Here is a 14,733-nt window from a genome sequence, read left to right as displayed (position 1 = left end):
CCTCCTTCAAGGAACAGTAGTTATAGTCATAACTGTATGTTCTCATGTGTACACAGAGAACAATTCCCCTCTCCAAAAATATGTGGTTTTTATACTTCCTGCAATGGATTTGATCGCTTGAAAGGACTGTTGGAAAACAATATCTGATTTAAACAATATGTTTCTCTACAGAACATATAAATATGTGAAATGGCTCTAGAAAGGCATAAAGCCTTGATAGGACATTGAGCATAAACTATAATAAAACGTGTTTGGCAAAAAATAATCTTTAATGATCCGTGAGTTTTGTAGTGTTGCCATCAATTATTTAGGATTGCCTTAAAACTGAGACAACCGTACAAAATATTCATGGTTTAGTCTTATGATCCATAAAATTGAAGTAGATTTTGGAGGTGATATTTTAAGATATCTGTCACATCCAATGTTGTGATGAAATGGGCTGAAATCTGATTGAATGGACTGACTGCAAATAGCATGCTTAGGTAATCAACACTGAGACACATTCCAAAAAAAAATATATGGAGGTATAGGATATGCTAGACATATGTTGCAACATCTGAAATATCTTCTGGGACTGTCACATACTCTGTAGCTCATATTTGGGATTCCTTTCCCAGTCCCCACTGCTTCTCTGGTAAATTACATATTTTCTTATTTTCATGTCATAGCTTTCGGGGAGAGAACAACAGAGCAGCACCAGCTGGCCTTAGATGCAGCAGCCAAACAGACAATCAAACAGATAAACATTCTCAGAGGGGAATATCAAATACAGAATGTTGAAGGTGCTCTGGTAGTATTCCAATATGAATGTAGCAGTTGATTGCAGAGTGTCCTGCGGCATGTGTTTAGGTCATCTGTCCATTGATCGGGGCTCATATGTATTTCCCATAAATGCTTTTTTATCAGAGCTCTATACAGATGAGATGGTAACGTGAGAAGTTAATTATCATGATGAGCACTATCCCACAGCCGTATATAGAGCCGTCTCAGTCGGACGCATTGTCATCAGTAACACGAGACCCTGCCGCTCTCTTGACCTTGGTGGGTTCCGATACATACACGGTAATAATGAGGAATTGTCCAGAGGATTTCTAATGGCCAGTCTCAATGATTAATTATATATTGTTTTGCTCTAAAGTTTGGTTTAGTATGTAATGTATATACAATTTCTATCAAATATAGTGAAGTCTCACTCTCAGTGAAATGCACCACCAACATCTGTCCTTTTAGCTGACTGAGTGACTCATCCTTTGAGAAGAAACTCTTTCGATTTTGATTCCAAAATTAGATACCATATGTCCAGGTTTCTGTAGCTATTGTCATACAAAGACTCTTCCAGACCAGTCATATTGTTTCATTCTGGGATGTGTAGGCCAGGTCAGGCTAGCTGTGTCCACTTCAGAGTGTGTCAGATGGAGGCAGAGATAGGCTGGTGAGATGTGTTGCCTTGGCTTTCCCCGGCTGGACTGATCTAATGACAAGAGAGAGGTTACTTTCGCCACCAGGGCTATGATCCCTGTCCTCTCCTTCACTTTCTCTATTTCTCTTTCACTCGGGAAGGCTTTTACTTGATCTCTCTATCTTTTTTCTCTCTTTCACTATCTCCTACACAGAAACACACAGAATAATACACACTTTGAATTGAATTGAGTTTCTATTTGTTTCCTGCAGATACGGGGACACATCAGTTGATTGGAAATCATCTACAGTTTCAGAAAGAAGGGGTGGCTAAATTTTTGCTCTGTGAGGCGGTCTACCTAAGAACCTTAGATCATAGTTTTCTAAAAGTATTGTACATGAACAATTCTAAACCTTCCCCCACAAATAGTGTGTGTCTTAGACATGTCTATGTCTCTAAAATACTTTAGAAATGTGTATGCTTATCTATTCTCCAAAGATTTCTACATGTATTGTTATTGGTAGTCTGCATGTAAACAAGCCCACTGAACCCCTCCTATTATGGGAGAAACTAGGTTGACCGTGACCATTTCAGTCCTCGTTAACAGTGCGGGTGTAGCCGCATGCTCTGGTCCCTGACGTGATGTTATTCACTGTGGCAGTGAGACTGGGTGTAAAGATGGGTCCTCCTCCTCCCTCCGGTCATGGTCTGCTTTTTGGGGCAATCAACATCCCAGAGGACCCCCTGAGCTATCCAAAACACTGCCTTACTGACTGAGCACTGTCCAACACACTGCTTGACTGCCTGAGCGCTGTCCAACACACTGCCTGACTGCCTGAGCGCTGTCCAACACACTGCCTGACTGCCTGAGCGCTGTCCAACACACTGCCTGACTGCCTGAGCGCTGTCCAACACACTGCCTGACTGCCTGAGCGCTGTCCAACACACTGCCTGACTGCCTGAGCGCTGTCCAACACACTGCCTGACTGCCTGAGCGCTGTCCAACACACTGCCTGACTGCCTGAGTGCTGTCCAACACACTGCCTGACTGCCTGAGCGCTGTCACTCACACTCTGTCTGACTCTGACGAACGGTCTCAGTAGTTACAATGACCGAAGGCTTGTTATACACTCCCCCACTAAGCGATCGATCTCCCTCTCTCTTTCACACACATGCACATACTTACACACAGAGTAACACATACCTTTCACATCCACTTCACAGAGCGTAATCAGATTTGAAAGGAAACAACCTCCTAATTAAACACTCCTGAACACAGGGAATAGGAAGTCGCTTAGTGTGACAGATGTCTGTGTAGCAATGTCACTTTCTCTTCACTAACATCTGGAGGAAGATGTGACAGGTAGAATATGTGTGGGTGTGTACTATACTTGTTATTGTCTTTATACTAAACTCAGCAAAAAAAGAAATGTCCCTTTTTCAGGACTGTAAAAATCCAAATAACTTCACAGATCTTCATTGTAAAGGGTTTAAACACTGTTTCCCATGCTTGTTCAATGAACCATAAACAATTAATGAACATGCAACTTTGGAACGGTTGTTAAGACACTAACAGCTTACAGATGGTAGGCAATTAAGGTCACAGTTATGAAAACTTAGGACACTAAAGAGGCCTTTCTACTGACCCTGAAAAACACCAAAAGAAAGATGCCCAGGGTCCCTGCTCATCTGCGTGAACGTACCTTAGGCATGCTGCAAGGAGGCATGAGGACTGCAGATGTGGCCAGGGAAATAAATTGCAATATCCGTACTGTGAGACGCCTAAGACAGCACTACAGGGAGACAGGATGGACAGCTGATCGTCCTCGCAGTGGCAGAACTTCGTGTAACAACACCTGCACAGGATCAGTACATCCGAACATCACACCTGGGAAACAGGTACAGGATGGCAACAACAACTGCCCTAGTTACACCAGGAGTGCACAATCCCTCCATCAGTGCTCAGACTGTCCGCAATAGGCTGAGAGAGGCTGGACTGAGGGCTTGTAGGCCTGTTGTAAGGCAGGTCCTCACCAGACATCACCAGCAACAAGGTCGCCTATGGGCACAAACCCACCGTCGCTGGACCAGACAGGACAGGCAAAAAGTACTCTTCACTGACAAGTCTCGGTTTTGTCTCACCAGGGGTGATGGTCGGATATGCGTTTATCGTCGAAGGAATGAGCGTTACACCGAGGCCTGTACTCCGGAACGGGATCGATTTGGAGGTGGAGGGTCCGTCATGGTCTGGGGCGGTGTGTCACAGCATCATCAGACTGAGTTTGTTGTCATTGCAGGCAATCTCAACGCTGTGCGTTACAGGGAAGACATCCTCCTCCCTCATGTGGTACCCTTCCTGCAGGCTCATCCTGACATGACCCTCCAGCATGACAATGCCACCAGCCATACTGCTCGTTCTGTGCATGATTTCCTGCAAGACAGGAATGTCAGTGTTCTGCCATGGCCAGCGAAGAGCCCGGATCTCAATCCCATTGAGCACGTCTGGGACCTGTTGGATCGGAGGGTGAGGGCTAGGGCCATTCCCCCCAGAAATGTCTGGGAACTTGCAGGTGCCTTGGTGGAAGAGTGGGGTAACATCTCACAGCAAGAACTGGCAAATCTGGTGCAGTCCATGAGGAGGAGATGTACTGCAGTACTTAATGCAGCTGATGGCCACACCAGATACTGACTGTTACTTTTGATGTTGACCCCCCCCTTTGTTCAGGGATACATTATTCAATTTCTGTTAGTCACATGTCTGTGGAACTTGTTCAGTTTGTCTCAGTTGTTGAATCTTGTTATGTTCATATAAATATTTACATGTTAAGTTTGCTGAAAATTAACACAGTTGACAGTGAGAGGACATTTGTTTTTTTGCTGAGTTTATGTACTGTATATTGACATGTTTGAATGTTTTTCACTACATATTTGTTTTTCAAAAAAAATAAAAAAAAACGTTTTCACATTCCTGTTTGTATGCCGTGCTCTAGTCCTCCTCCACCTCCTTTCACATGAAACATTGTATTATTCATATTCCAATTATCAGTCATGAGGACAAATCACAGTGGTGACGATGGGATACATTAGCACACTATTTCTGTGATGTATTGCCGAGCTGTAGTGGGAAGTATTTCTGGCCCATCGCTCTTAGGCGGGAAAGACTACACCGGATGACGGACGCGCCCAGTCCCCCCCCCCTCCCCCCGTTAGTGTGAGTGTGCCCCCTGTAGCCATATGACCTCACCCCTGCTCTCAGGGCTGTTTGGAGGGCAGAGTGAGCTGCTGATCGTCTGTCCTTGTGGAACAGATTTAGATTGAATCTGTCACGGTGACCTTGCACCTTCTTCCCCTCTAAGTTTTTTCTACCATGACATCATACTTTACTGAAATGTATTTTCTGTTTTTTATCTCTCTGATTTGTAGAGCCAGGTGATGGTAACTCAACTGGTCAAGGCAGTCTGAGATTTTTTGTTGCAAATTTTATTGGGACATAGGCCTACCGCCCTCTGCCTCCCTCGATCTCTCTATTATTCTGTTTCTCCCTTTCTCTCTCTGATTGCCTGACCTACAGATTCATGTCATCTGTTTCTATCATTTGAACGGTGTACTGTACCTGCTACCTTGCTGCGTTTACTGCTGTGTATTTTCTGTTTTAACGTTTTTGACAGAAGAAGAGTTCCCTATTACCAATTATTAGTTCTCAGCAGAACTACTCTAATCTTCTATATGGTTAGTTTGGTGTGAGTGACGATATACCTGTCAGAATGAACTCAGTATACTCAGCAAACTGATGCCCTGGGCTGTAAAATAATAACTGCTCATGTATAGCACATTTCCTCTCCGCCCTGCACCTCCAGAGTGTCTCCAGTGTCTGTTTAATGAAGGCTGTGTGTGTGAAGTCCTGGCCCTATCAATCGCCTACCCAGCCACCCCACAGAAATAAAGGCTGTATGAATCCTGCCCTCTCATCGATTCCCGTCTTTCCACTGACTCCTGCACGGCCGGGCCTAATTCAGCTGATTAAATGGGTTTCAGTGAGGCGGCCATGTTGTTTCCCCGGCTCTGGGCACACGATTGGTCTGTGATTCGATTTTCTCCCAACACAGAGTCACTTATTTAGCCTCTCAGAGGACATCATTAAGTAGAATGCCTTTCATAATGTAATTGCTGACAGGCACTGTGCGGTGTACCTCAACAGCCGCTCGCCTCCCGACGATGGGAGTGACAATGTGTCCTTTATTGGATAAAAGGGAAATTGAAACGGCACATAAAACATAGCAGCATCTCTATCTGATGATGGTCTTATCAGGAGGAGATCATCTTTCCTATGGATGTAAGAGGAGAGGCCAGGTTAAGTGCTGCCTGTTTAAAAATATGGGAAACAGAGAGATGTCATAATAAGACATGGGCTATTAGTTCATGGATGTTGATTGGGGGTACAAGTGACTCACGGTCATTAACATATAAACCGGAATGTAGAGGAATTATTTTGTAAGGAATTTTAATGATGATCTTGCAACAGGCACTTAAATCTGAACAATATGACTGTTTATTTTCACCTCTTTTCTAAAATGAAGAACAAACCTTGAGGCTGCCATGTAAGATTGGTGAAATTGATTAGTTGACAGGGAAACTGTTTACATTCAAACACTGTTCAATTTATCAGGAGAATTGTCTAACTTTAAAATTAACAGACAAACAAATGAATTATAAAGGACACAGTCAGTCAAAGGCCAAAACATGTTTTTATTCCACTCAATGATTCCACTGTATTTCTCTTCACCACACTCAATATAAACAATGTAATCCCTACATTGGTTTGGAGCTTGTACAAGTCACAGCGGTCACTAAAGCTGCTACTGACTTTTTTATTCTTGGAGAGTGTTTTCGGGGAACCCTGCAGATGTTGCTAACTGCTGGGTAGCTCTCTTCCTGGTACTCTGGACCCATTTTGGTCTGTTTTCGACCCGCCCCCTTGCAGTCATGTCAGTTCCCAGGGACAGGAACATGCACAAACCTCTGGTGATGGCTGTTAGCGCGCAACAGGCTCTATTTGATATCAATGATGCCGCCATCACATTGGGAGAAGAGGGAGAATTAGTGAGTCTAGATCAGGGCTTTTAGTGTTGGTCCTGGAGTGCTGACACACTTCTGTTTTTCATCTCATCCTTCTAATAAGGAATCAGACCTGGGACACCAGTTGAGTGCAATTAACTACCAGGTAGAAACAAAAACCAGAAGTGTTTCGGCCCTCCTGGACCGGACTTGAACAGCCCTGGTCTAGATCAATGTATGGCAGATAGATAAACACAATGTAACACAAGTGGTCTTTTATGATGGCTCGCTATACGACTTCATGACTTTATTCAATGTTTATATAACAAAGAACATATTGTAGCTGGGGTAAACATGGGTTTAAAAATATACTCTTCAAACGATGACACTTAACAATGAATTCACACACATACAGTATATAAACTCTGAGAGGAATGAGTGAGTGGAGCACCTATCGGTTTAAAAGGAGTGCACTTGTGGTTACTCTTGAAAACGGTAAAATGTTTAACACATATCGCTGAGGATCACTGATTAGCATACTGTGTAGGTGGATGTCACACTCAGCTAATGCCTTGCTGTGGTCATTAGGTATCCTCATGAATATGCTAATGTAGCCGCATGTCCAGTTTTCCTGTGGAGAAGCACTTTCTCTCATTCTCTCGCTCTTTCACCCTTACTCTCTCTCTCTCGCTCTCTCTCTTGATTTTTCTTTCTTGGACACACACACTCTTAATTTCACAGACTCACATTCACACAGTTACCCTCCTATCCCCTCCCCCCTGTGATCCACTGCACCCCTTTCCCTATTTCTCCCATCTCTTATTGATAAGTTGAAATCTCTCTTTTACTCTAGCTTTTAACAAGCGACTATTCGCCAGGCTTTGGGAATTGAGAACAGCACAGTTACCTCACTGCCTCTCTGACCGTCCCATGAGGGCCACCGTAGGCCTGCAGTAATGACTCTTCTGTCTTAATGTGGGCCTCTGGGCCTTTGAGTCATATCATTGACTTCAGAGGCCTGTGACTATCTCTTCCCTCTCCTCTCTCTTGGTTTGGTCTCACTCGTACTAATTGCAACTCAAATAGGTTGCTATTGAGCTTTAGAGGGCACTGTCACTCAATACATTATTAACCTCTGATCTCCAAACAATTTGATTCTAGTAGAGAGGGAGTGGAGTTGGAACACAGGCCTATGGTATGGGACTGAGTGTGTGTGGGAGAATTATCATCTTATTTATCCTCTTATGTGATCTGTTGACAGTCCCCTATTCATTATTAATATAGTTGGCCTGCTATTTACAGAGGTGTGGACTTGAGTCACATGACTTGGACTCGAGTCTGACTCGAGTTACAAATTTGATGACTTGAGGCTCGACTTCATATAAAATAAAATAACTAGAGACTTGACTTGGACTTGGAGCCTCAAGACTCGGGATTCGACTTTGACTTCAGACTAATGACTTGAAATTATCTGGCCAGGTTTTGTAACGTTCTGTCACTCATTTTGTGGAACATTGTCTCTGTGGATTACTCTCCACGCAGACAGATACAGTAGCCGCAGCATCGCACTTGCAAAAAATGTGCAACATATTGGCTAGTGAAACGCACACTCGGCCCTCTGATTAGACCAGCATAACTGTCAATCAACACAGGTCGGGTGAGCTAGCAAACAGATTGGAGATTTGTTGTACAGCTATAGGATCGGGTACAGCGCAAACGTCAAAATGTAGGGAGAGAGTATTGCCATAAATAAATATGCAGGTCCAAAAATATTAACTGTTTACTTTGCAAGCTCACCAGCAATGGGGCATCAAGCAACAATTACTAGCATAGGCCTGCTGGTATTTTGGTATGAAATTGTTTGAAATTGATCATTTACTTATGAAGCTTGCATTTGGAATTTGTTGTTAAAATGTATTATTACATAATCAAAATATGTTGTGGACAAAATCGTTAAAAGGGCTGTCTGGTAGCCTCAATAAATAGACAAAGATTTGTAGTTGAACAAGTAAAAACTTTTTGTAGTTGAACAAGTAAAAACGTGTGACTCGACCCGACTTGACTTGCTCTTCAAATGCACGACTTGGACTTGACTCGAGACTCGACCCGTTCTACTTGGAACTCGACTTGAGACTCGGACCTTGTGACTTGAGACATGCTTGTGACTCGAATAATAGGGACTTGGTCCCACCTCTGGCTATTTATAATAGACATGTTCCTATTCAGTTATGGCAGGGTAGTAGAATCCACCTATAAGCGGAACTCTTTCCACTTAATTTACATATTTTCACATTGACATATTTAAACAGATCTAATCAAACATTTATATTCACTAATGCAAAGTTATGTAAACCATTGAGCACTCTCCTAAGTGATCATATTCAGTTCTGCTCTCCCCACTCAACCTGTTTGTAGTGAGGCATTTAACTGCAAGCCCCTTTAACCCCACAGCCCTGGCTTTAATACCAGCCCTCAGAGATCCAGAGCAAACAGAGATGTTGCTGGTTTTATGGCCATGTCCTTCCTGCCTTGCTTTAAACCACAAACACTGCTCCTAGTGATCCATCACAGAACACACACCATCAACTGGGCCTTCTCCAAAAAACCTGCAGGCCTGCCGAAAGGGATCCGACTCTAGCAAGCTCACAGCGCTCCCATTTCCTCAAAGAGCTTTTTAATGGAACAGAGTAAAAGGCGGGTGAGTGCTGAGATTTCAAAAAACGACAGAAAAGGATTCTCTTTTATGATGGAGGGATATTTTCCATGCAAGCAGTTGATGTCAGGAGGAGTGATGTGCCCGTTTTCCTCGACTGCCAGTGCCATCGAGACCTGGCGACGACGCTACCGCCGTACATCTCCTGCAGAAGAGGGCCAGCCCCGTACTGCTTATTGATTGTTGTTGCTTTCCCAACTGCGGCTGTCGTAAATTGAAGGGCCGTCCTCACCAGCGTGCATCAGCCGTGATATGTGGTGGGGAGGGGGGGGAGGGGTAATACTTGAGGGCTGAGTGCATTGACTGTAGACCAAGGCTTCCATCTGATATCACCCTTAATGGTGTGTCCCTCTGGACGAAAATCGGACTTTCTCAAAATGTTTCAATGGAAGGCAATTTCACTAGAAACATACATGCCAGTAAATCACTTAAATCCTTCCTCCCCCACCAACTACCTTCTGAGGTATTCTTCAAACATGGCCGGGTTTTTGACAGGTTATTATTCCTCAAAAGCCATGTGTTTATGTCTTGACTCACCTTTTATGTATAGGAACTAGAATTATCTACCAGAAACATATGGAACAGCACATATTTCCCCTCTGTTCAATGTGAGGAGGACATTAAAAACGACCAAACCCGTAGACCTTCTGTTAGGTCGACTTCTGCTCTTGGCTTAGTGAAAATATGTTAAATCAATTATGCCTGCAAACTTATCAAATTTCTGTGAATGACTTCAGCGTAGAAATAAACCCTTTTGACGACTTGTAGCTGAAGGCAGTGGGTTTGTACTAACAGCAGGCTCTGCGTGGCCCAACATTGTACAGGTGTAGTCATGGGGAGAAGGGGAAAACAGAGTTGATCATTGGGACAGATGACAAGTAAAGGAAATGTAGAGATTGGTGCTGTATACAGCAAATGTGATAGTTTGTGACAGGCAGAACTTAGTTTGTGTGTGGTGGGGGAGCAGAGGGGACTTGGTGTAGGTTACACATGCTTATCCTTGTAGTGTAATGTGTGTGTTTACTGCCATGGTATGTACAGTACAGGACTTCTTCCACTTTGTCCAGTTAAACTTGGTTAAGCAGGCCACTGATAAACACATTGTGGAGTTTTATGCTGCATCACCGCTTGGTATGGCAAATGCACCGCCCTGACCACAAAGCGCTACAGAGGGTGGTGCAGACAGCCCAGTACATCACTGGGGCTGAGCTCCCTGCCATCCAGGGCCTCTATATCAGGCGGTGTCAGAGGAAGGCCCAAAAAATTGCCAAAGACTCTGCTACCGTCCGGCTCTCGGACCAACAGGCTCCGAGACAGCTTCTACCCCAAAGTCATAAGACTGCTAAATAGCCAGACTGCTAAATAGTTAATAAATGGTACCCAAACTACACTATATATACAAAAGTATGTGGACACCCTTTCAAATTAGGGGATTTGGCTATTTTAGCCACAACCGTTGCTGACAGGTGTATAAAATCAGGCACACAGCCATGCAATCTCCATAGACAAACATTGTCAGTAGAATGGCCTTACTGAAGAGCTCAGTGACTTTCAACGTGGCACCGTCATAGGATGCCACCTTTCCAACAAGTCAGTTCGTCAAATTTCTGCCCTGCTAGAGCTTCCTCGGTCAACTGTAAGGGCTGTTATTCTGAAGTGGAAACGTCTAGGAGCAACAACAACTCAGCTGCGAAGTGGTAGGCAGCACAAGCTTCACCATCTGGCAGTCCGATGGACAAATCTGAGTTTGGCGGATGCCAGGAGAACGCTACCCTCCCGAATGCATAGTGCCAACTGTAAAGTTTGGTGGAGGAGGAATTATGGTCTGGGGCTGTTTTTCATGGTTCAGGCTAGGTCCCTTAGTTCCAGTGAAGGAAAATCTTAACGCTACAGCATACAATTACATTCTAAACAATTCTGTGCTTCCAATTTTGTGGCAACAGTTTGGGGAAGGCCCTTTCCTGTTTCAGCATGACAATGCCCCCGTGCACAAGGCGTAGTCCATACAGAAATGGTTTGTCGAGATTGGTGTGGAAGAACTTGACTGGCCTCCACAGAGCCCTGACTTCAAACCCGTCGAACACCTTTGGGATGAATTGGAACGCCGACTGCGAGCCAGGCCTAATCGCCCAAAATCAATACCCGACCTCACTAATGCTCTTGTGGTTGAATGGAAGCAAGTCCCTGCAACAATGTTCCAACAGCTAGTGGAAAGCCTTCACAGAAGAGTGGAGGCTGTTATAGCAGCAAAGGGGGGACCAACTCCATATTAATTCCCATGATTTTGGAGTAAGATTTTCGACGAGCAGGTGTCCACATACTTTTGTTCATGTAGTGTATCTGCACTGACCCTACACACACTCACTAGACTATGTATACACACCATATACACACTCACTCACACACACTACATTGACACTCCCACACAAAAACCACACACATTCACACACACTACATACGCCCACACACATAACAGACACACGCCTACTGACACAACACAAACACACATATATACACATTACACACGCACACTCACACACTTTTACACTCATCATTTGCTGCTGCTGCTCTGTTCTTTATTTTACTCTTATTATTATCTATCCTGATGGCTAGTCACTTTACCCTGCCTTCGTGTACATATCTACCTCAAATACCTCGTACCTCTGCACATTGATCTGGTTCTGGTACTCCCTGTATATAGCTCTATTTTTGTGTATTTTATTCCTCTTATGTTACTATTTTTAAACTCTGCATCATTGGGAAGGACTCATAAGCAAGCATTTCAAAGTAAAGTCTACCCAAGTTGTATTCGCTGCATGTGACAAATAAAATGTGATTTGATTTTAAATTATACCTGCAAACATATCAACGTGCCATTCAATATCCCCTTGCATGAGCTAACAAATGAGAAAATCACAATAGTTGAATATATCATTGAATAGTTTAGTCTCTCACAGCATAAAGTGATCTACAAATATGGGAGGTAGATTTAGTCATGCACCTCTCTCATACTAGTCATGAAGTGGGAGAGAACATGTGGTGCTGCAGCTAATGCAGTTTGCATTGCAAAGAAAAATTAGTCCCCTTATGTAACTTATGTAATGGTTCATAGCAACCACTAGCCTTAGGTAAAGCAGATATCTACAAAACAGCGGTTTCACATGAGTCCTTGTTACATGTGTGGGTAGGTTGTGTAACCATGTACAGTAATGCATGTATTTATTATTGCACCGTCATGCACAAGATCGTTAATGTCTGAAAAATGGCTTTAGTTTGGTTAACGTTAACGTTCCCTTTAGACTTTTCACTTTAATAGTTAACCACAATGACTGTGTAATGTCATTGATTGGCCAGAAAATCCACTCACCTGGTTTCCCTTGATTGGAACAGGCCCTGATTAGCGGGGAAGGAAAATAGTCCACGTGCTGCGGAACTTAAGGTGTACATTTGAAATGAATCCCCCTGCTGTGTGTACTGTCTCCAGCCAGTAGCATAAACTACTATATTGAATTATTCTAATGGAAACTCTGTCTACTTCTGTTTCTTGTCAGCAACATATGTTTTATTAAGGTATTATCAATATGTCCACTGTATGCAACATATTCAATATCTTTCACATCCTTCTCACATCCTCCTTTTTTCTGTCTTTCCTTCCATAGATTGCCTTCTCCCAGCACAACAGCATCATGGACCTGGTGCAGTTTTTTGTCACCTTTTTCAGGTACGTACCATTTAGATGGAACTAATAAGGCAAACAAATATGCCATTTTCCATGGTTAATCCCTTGCTGCTTAATAAAAAAACACAACAGACCTAATTGTGTCTGCTGTCTCCAGGCCAACTTCTGCCAGTCAACCGGTTTCACTGAATGAGCGTTGTCCGTGCTTAATTTGAGCCGGATCCTGCCGGAACAGGATCCGGCACCTCTCCATCTTGGACTGTTTTGTTCCGGGACCTATTTGGCCAGATACGGTACTGGAAAAGTATTTTCACTTTTTGCAATGTAAAAATTTGAATAAAAGCGATCAAAGTTCATTCGAGTTGCCACTTCCTTAATTGGCCTGTTCCTACTCCACGCATCAAGCCCACGGTGTGCGTCGCCAGCCCAGCCCGGCCTGTTCCTGCCACACGTACTAAGCCTACGGTGTACGTCGCCAGCCCGGTCCGGCCTGTTCCTGCCACCCGCACCAAGTCTACGGTGTGCGTCGCCAGCCCGGTCCGGCCTGTTCCTGCCACCCGCACCAAGTCTACGGTGTGCGTCGCCAGCCCAGCCCGGCCTGTTCCTGCCACCCGCACCAAGCCTACGGTGTGCGTCGCCAGCCCGACCCGGCCTGTTCCTGCCACTCGCACCAAACCCACGGTGCGCGTCGCCAGCCCGGTCCGGCCTGTTCCTGCCACCCGCACCAAGTCTACGGTGTGCGTCGCCAGCCCAGCCCGGCCTGTTCCTGCTCCCCGCACTAGCCCTGAGATGCGTGTCCTCAGCCCGGGACCACCAGTTCCGGCACCACGCACTAGGCCTTATGTGCGTCCCCAGGGTCCAGCATGCCCTGTTCCTTCTCCCCGCACTAGCCCTGAGATGCGTGTCCTCAGCCCGGGACCACCAGTTCCGGCACCACGCACCAGGCCTATAGTGCGTCTCGGCCGGCCAGAGTCTGCCGTCTGCCCAACGGCGCCTGAACTGACCGTCTGCCCAACGGGCGCCTGAACTGCCCGTCTGCCCAACGGCGCCTGAACTGCCCGTCTGCCCAACGGCGCTTGAACTGCCCGTCTGCCCAAAGGCGCCTGAACTGCCTGTCTGCCCAACGCCGTCTGAACTGTCCGTCTGCCAAGCGCTGCATAAGCCGCCCGTCTGCCATGAGCCTTCAGAGCCGTCCGCCAGACCGGGACCGCTAAAGCCTTCCGCCAGACAGGATCAGCCAGAGCCTTCCGCCAGACAGGATCAGCCAGAGCCTTCCGCCAGACAGGATCAGCCAGAGCCTTCCGCCAGACAGGATCAGCCAGAGCCTTCCGCCAGACAGGATCAGCCAGAGCCTTCCGCCAGCCATGAGCAGCCAGATCCGTCGGCCTGCCGCGAGCAGCCAGATCCGTCAGCCAGCCATGAGCAGCCAGATCCGTCAGCCTGCCACGAGCAGCCAGATCCGTCAGCCAGCCGCGAGCAGCCAGATCCGTCAGCCAGCCACGAGCAGCCAGATCCGTCAGCCAGCCATGAGCAGCCAGATCCGTCAGCCAGCCATGAGCCGGTCCAGCCAGGATCCGCCAGAGCCAGCCAGCCAGGATCTGCCATTCAGTCCGGTGCTGCCCCTTAGTCGGTGCTGCCCCTTAGTCTGGTGCTGCCCCTTAGTCCGGTGCTGCCCCTTAGTCCGGTGCTGCCCCTTAGTCCGGTGCTGCCTCTTAGTCCGGTGCTGCCCCTTAATCCGGTGGGGGTCAGTTGGAGGAGGCTACGAAAGCGGGTAGTGACTATGGTGGGGTGGGGACCACGACCAGAGCCAGAACCACCGCCGAAGAGGTATGCCCGCCCAGCCCTCCCTTGTTTAGCCCGTATTGAGGCGCGGTCGCAGTCCGCGCC

The 14,733-nt window shown here is 45.9% G+C and overlaps 1 protein-coding gene across 1 annotated transcript in view; it reads left to right on the top strand.

Moving 5' to 3' along the window:
- LOC121571651 (attractin-like protein 1) overlaps nt 1-14,733 on the top strand; it is a 351,689-nt gene that overhangs the window by 198,221 nt on the left and 138,735 nt on the right. The window contains exon 26 of the mRNA XM_041883244.1: nt 12,827-12,888. Within this exon, the coding sequence (XP_041739178.1) occupies nt 12,827-12,888 (62 nt within the window). The remainder of the gene's footprint in view (nt 1-12,826; nt 12,889-14,733) is intronic.

Source organism: Coregonus clupeaformis, chromosome 1, assembly GCF_020615455.1.
Source record: "Coregonus clupeaformis isolate EN_2021a chromosome 1, ASM2061545v1, whole genome shotgun sequence".
Classification (NCBI taxonomy): Eukaryota; Metazoa; Chordata; class Actinopteri; order Salmoniformes; family Salmonidae; genus Coregonus; species Coregonus clupeaformis.
Note: the sequence above shows the minus strand (reverse complement) of the source record. Positions and strands in the feature narration are given on the sequence as shown.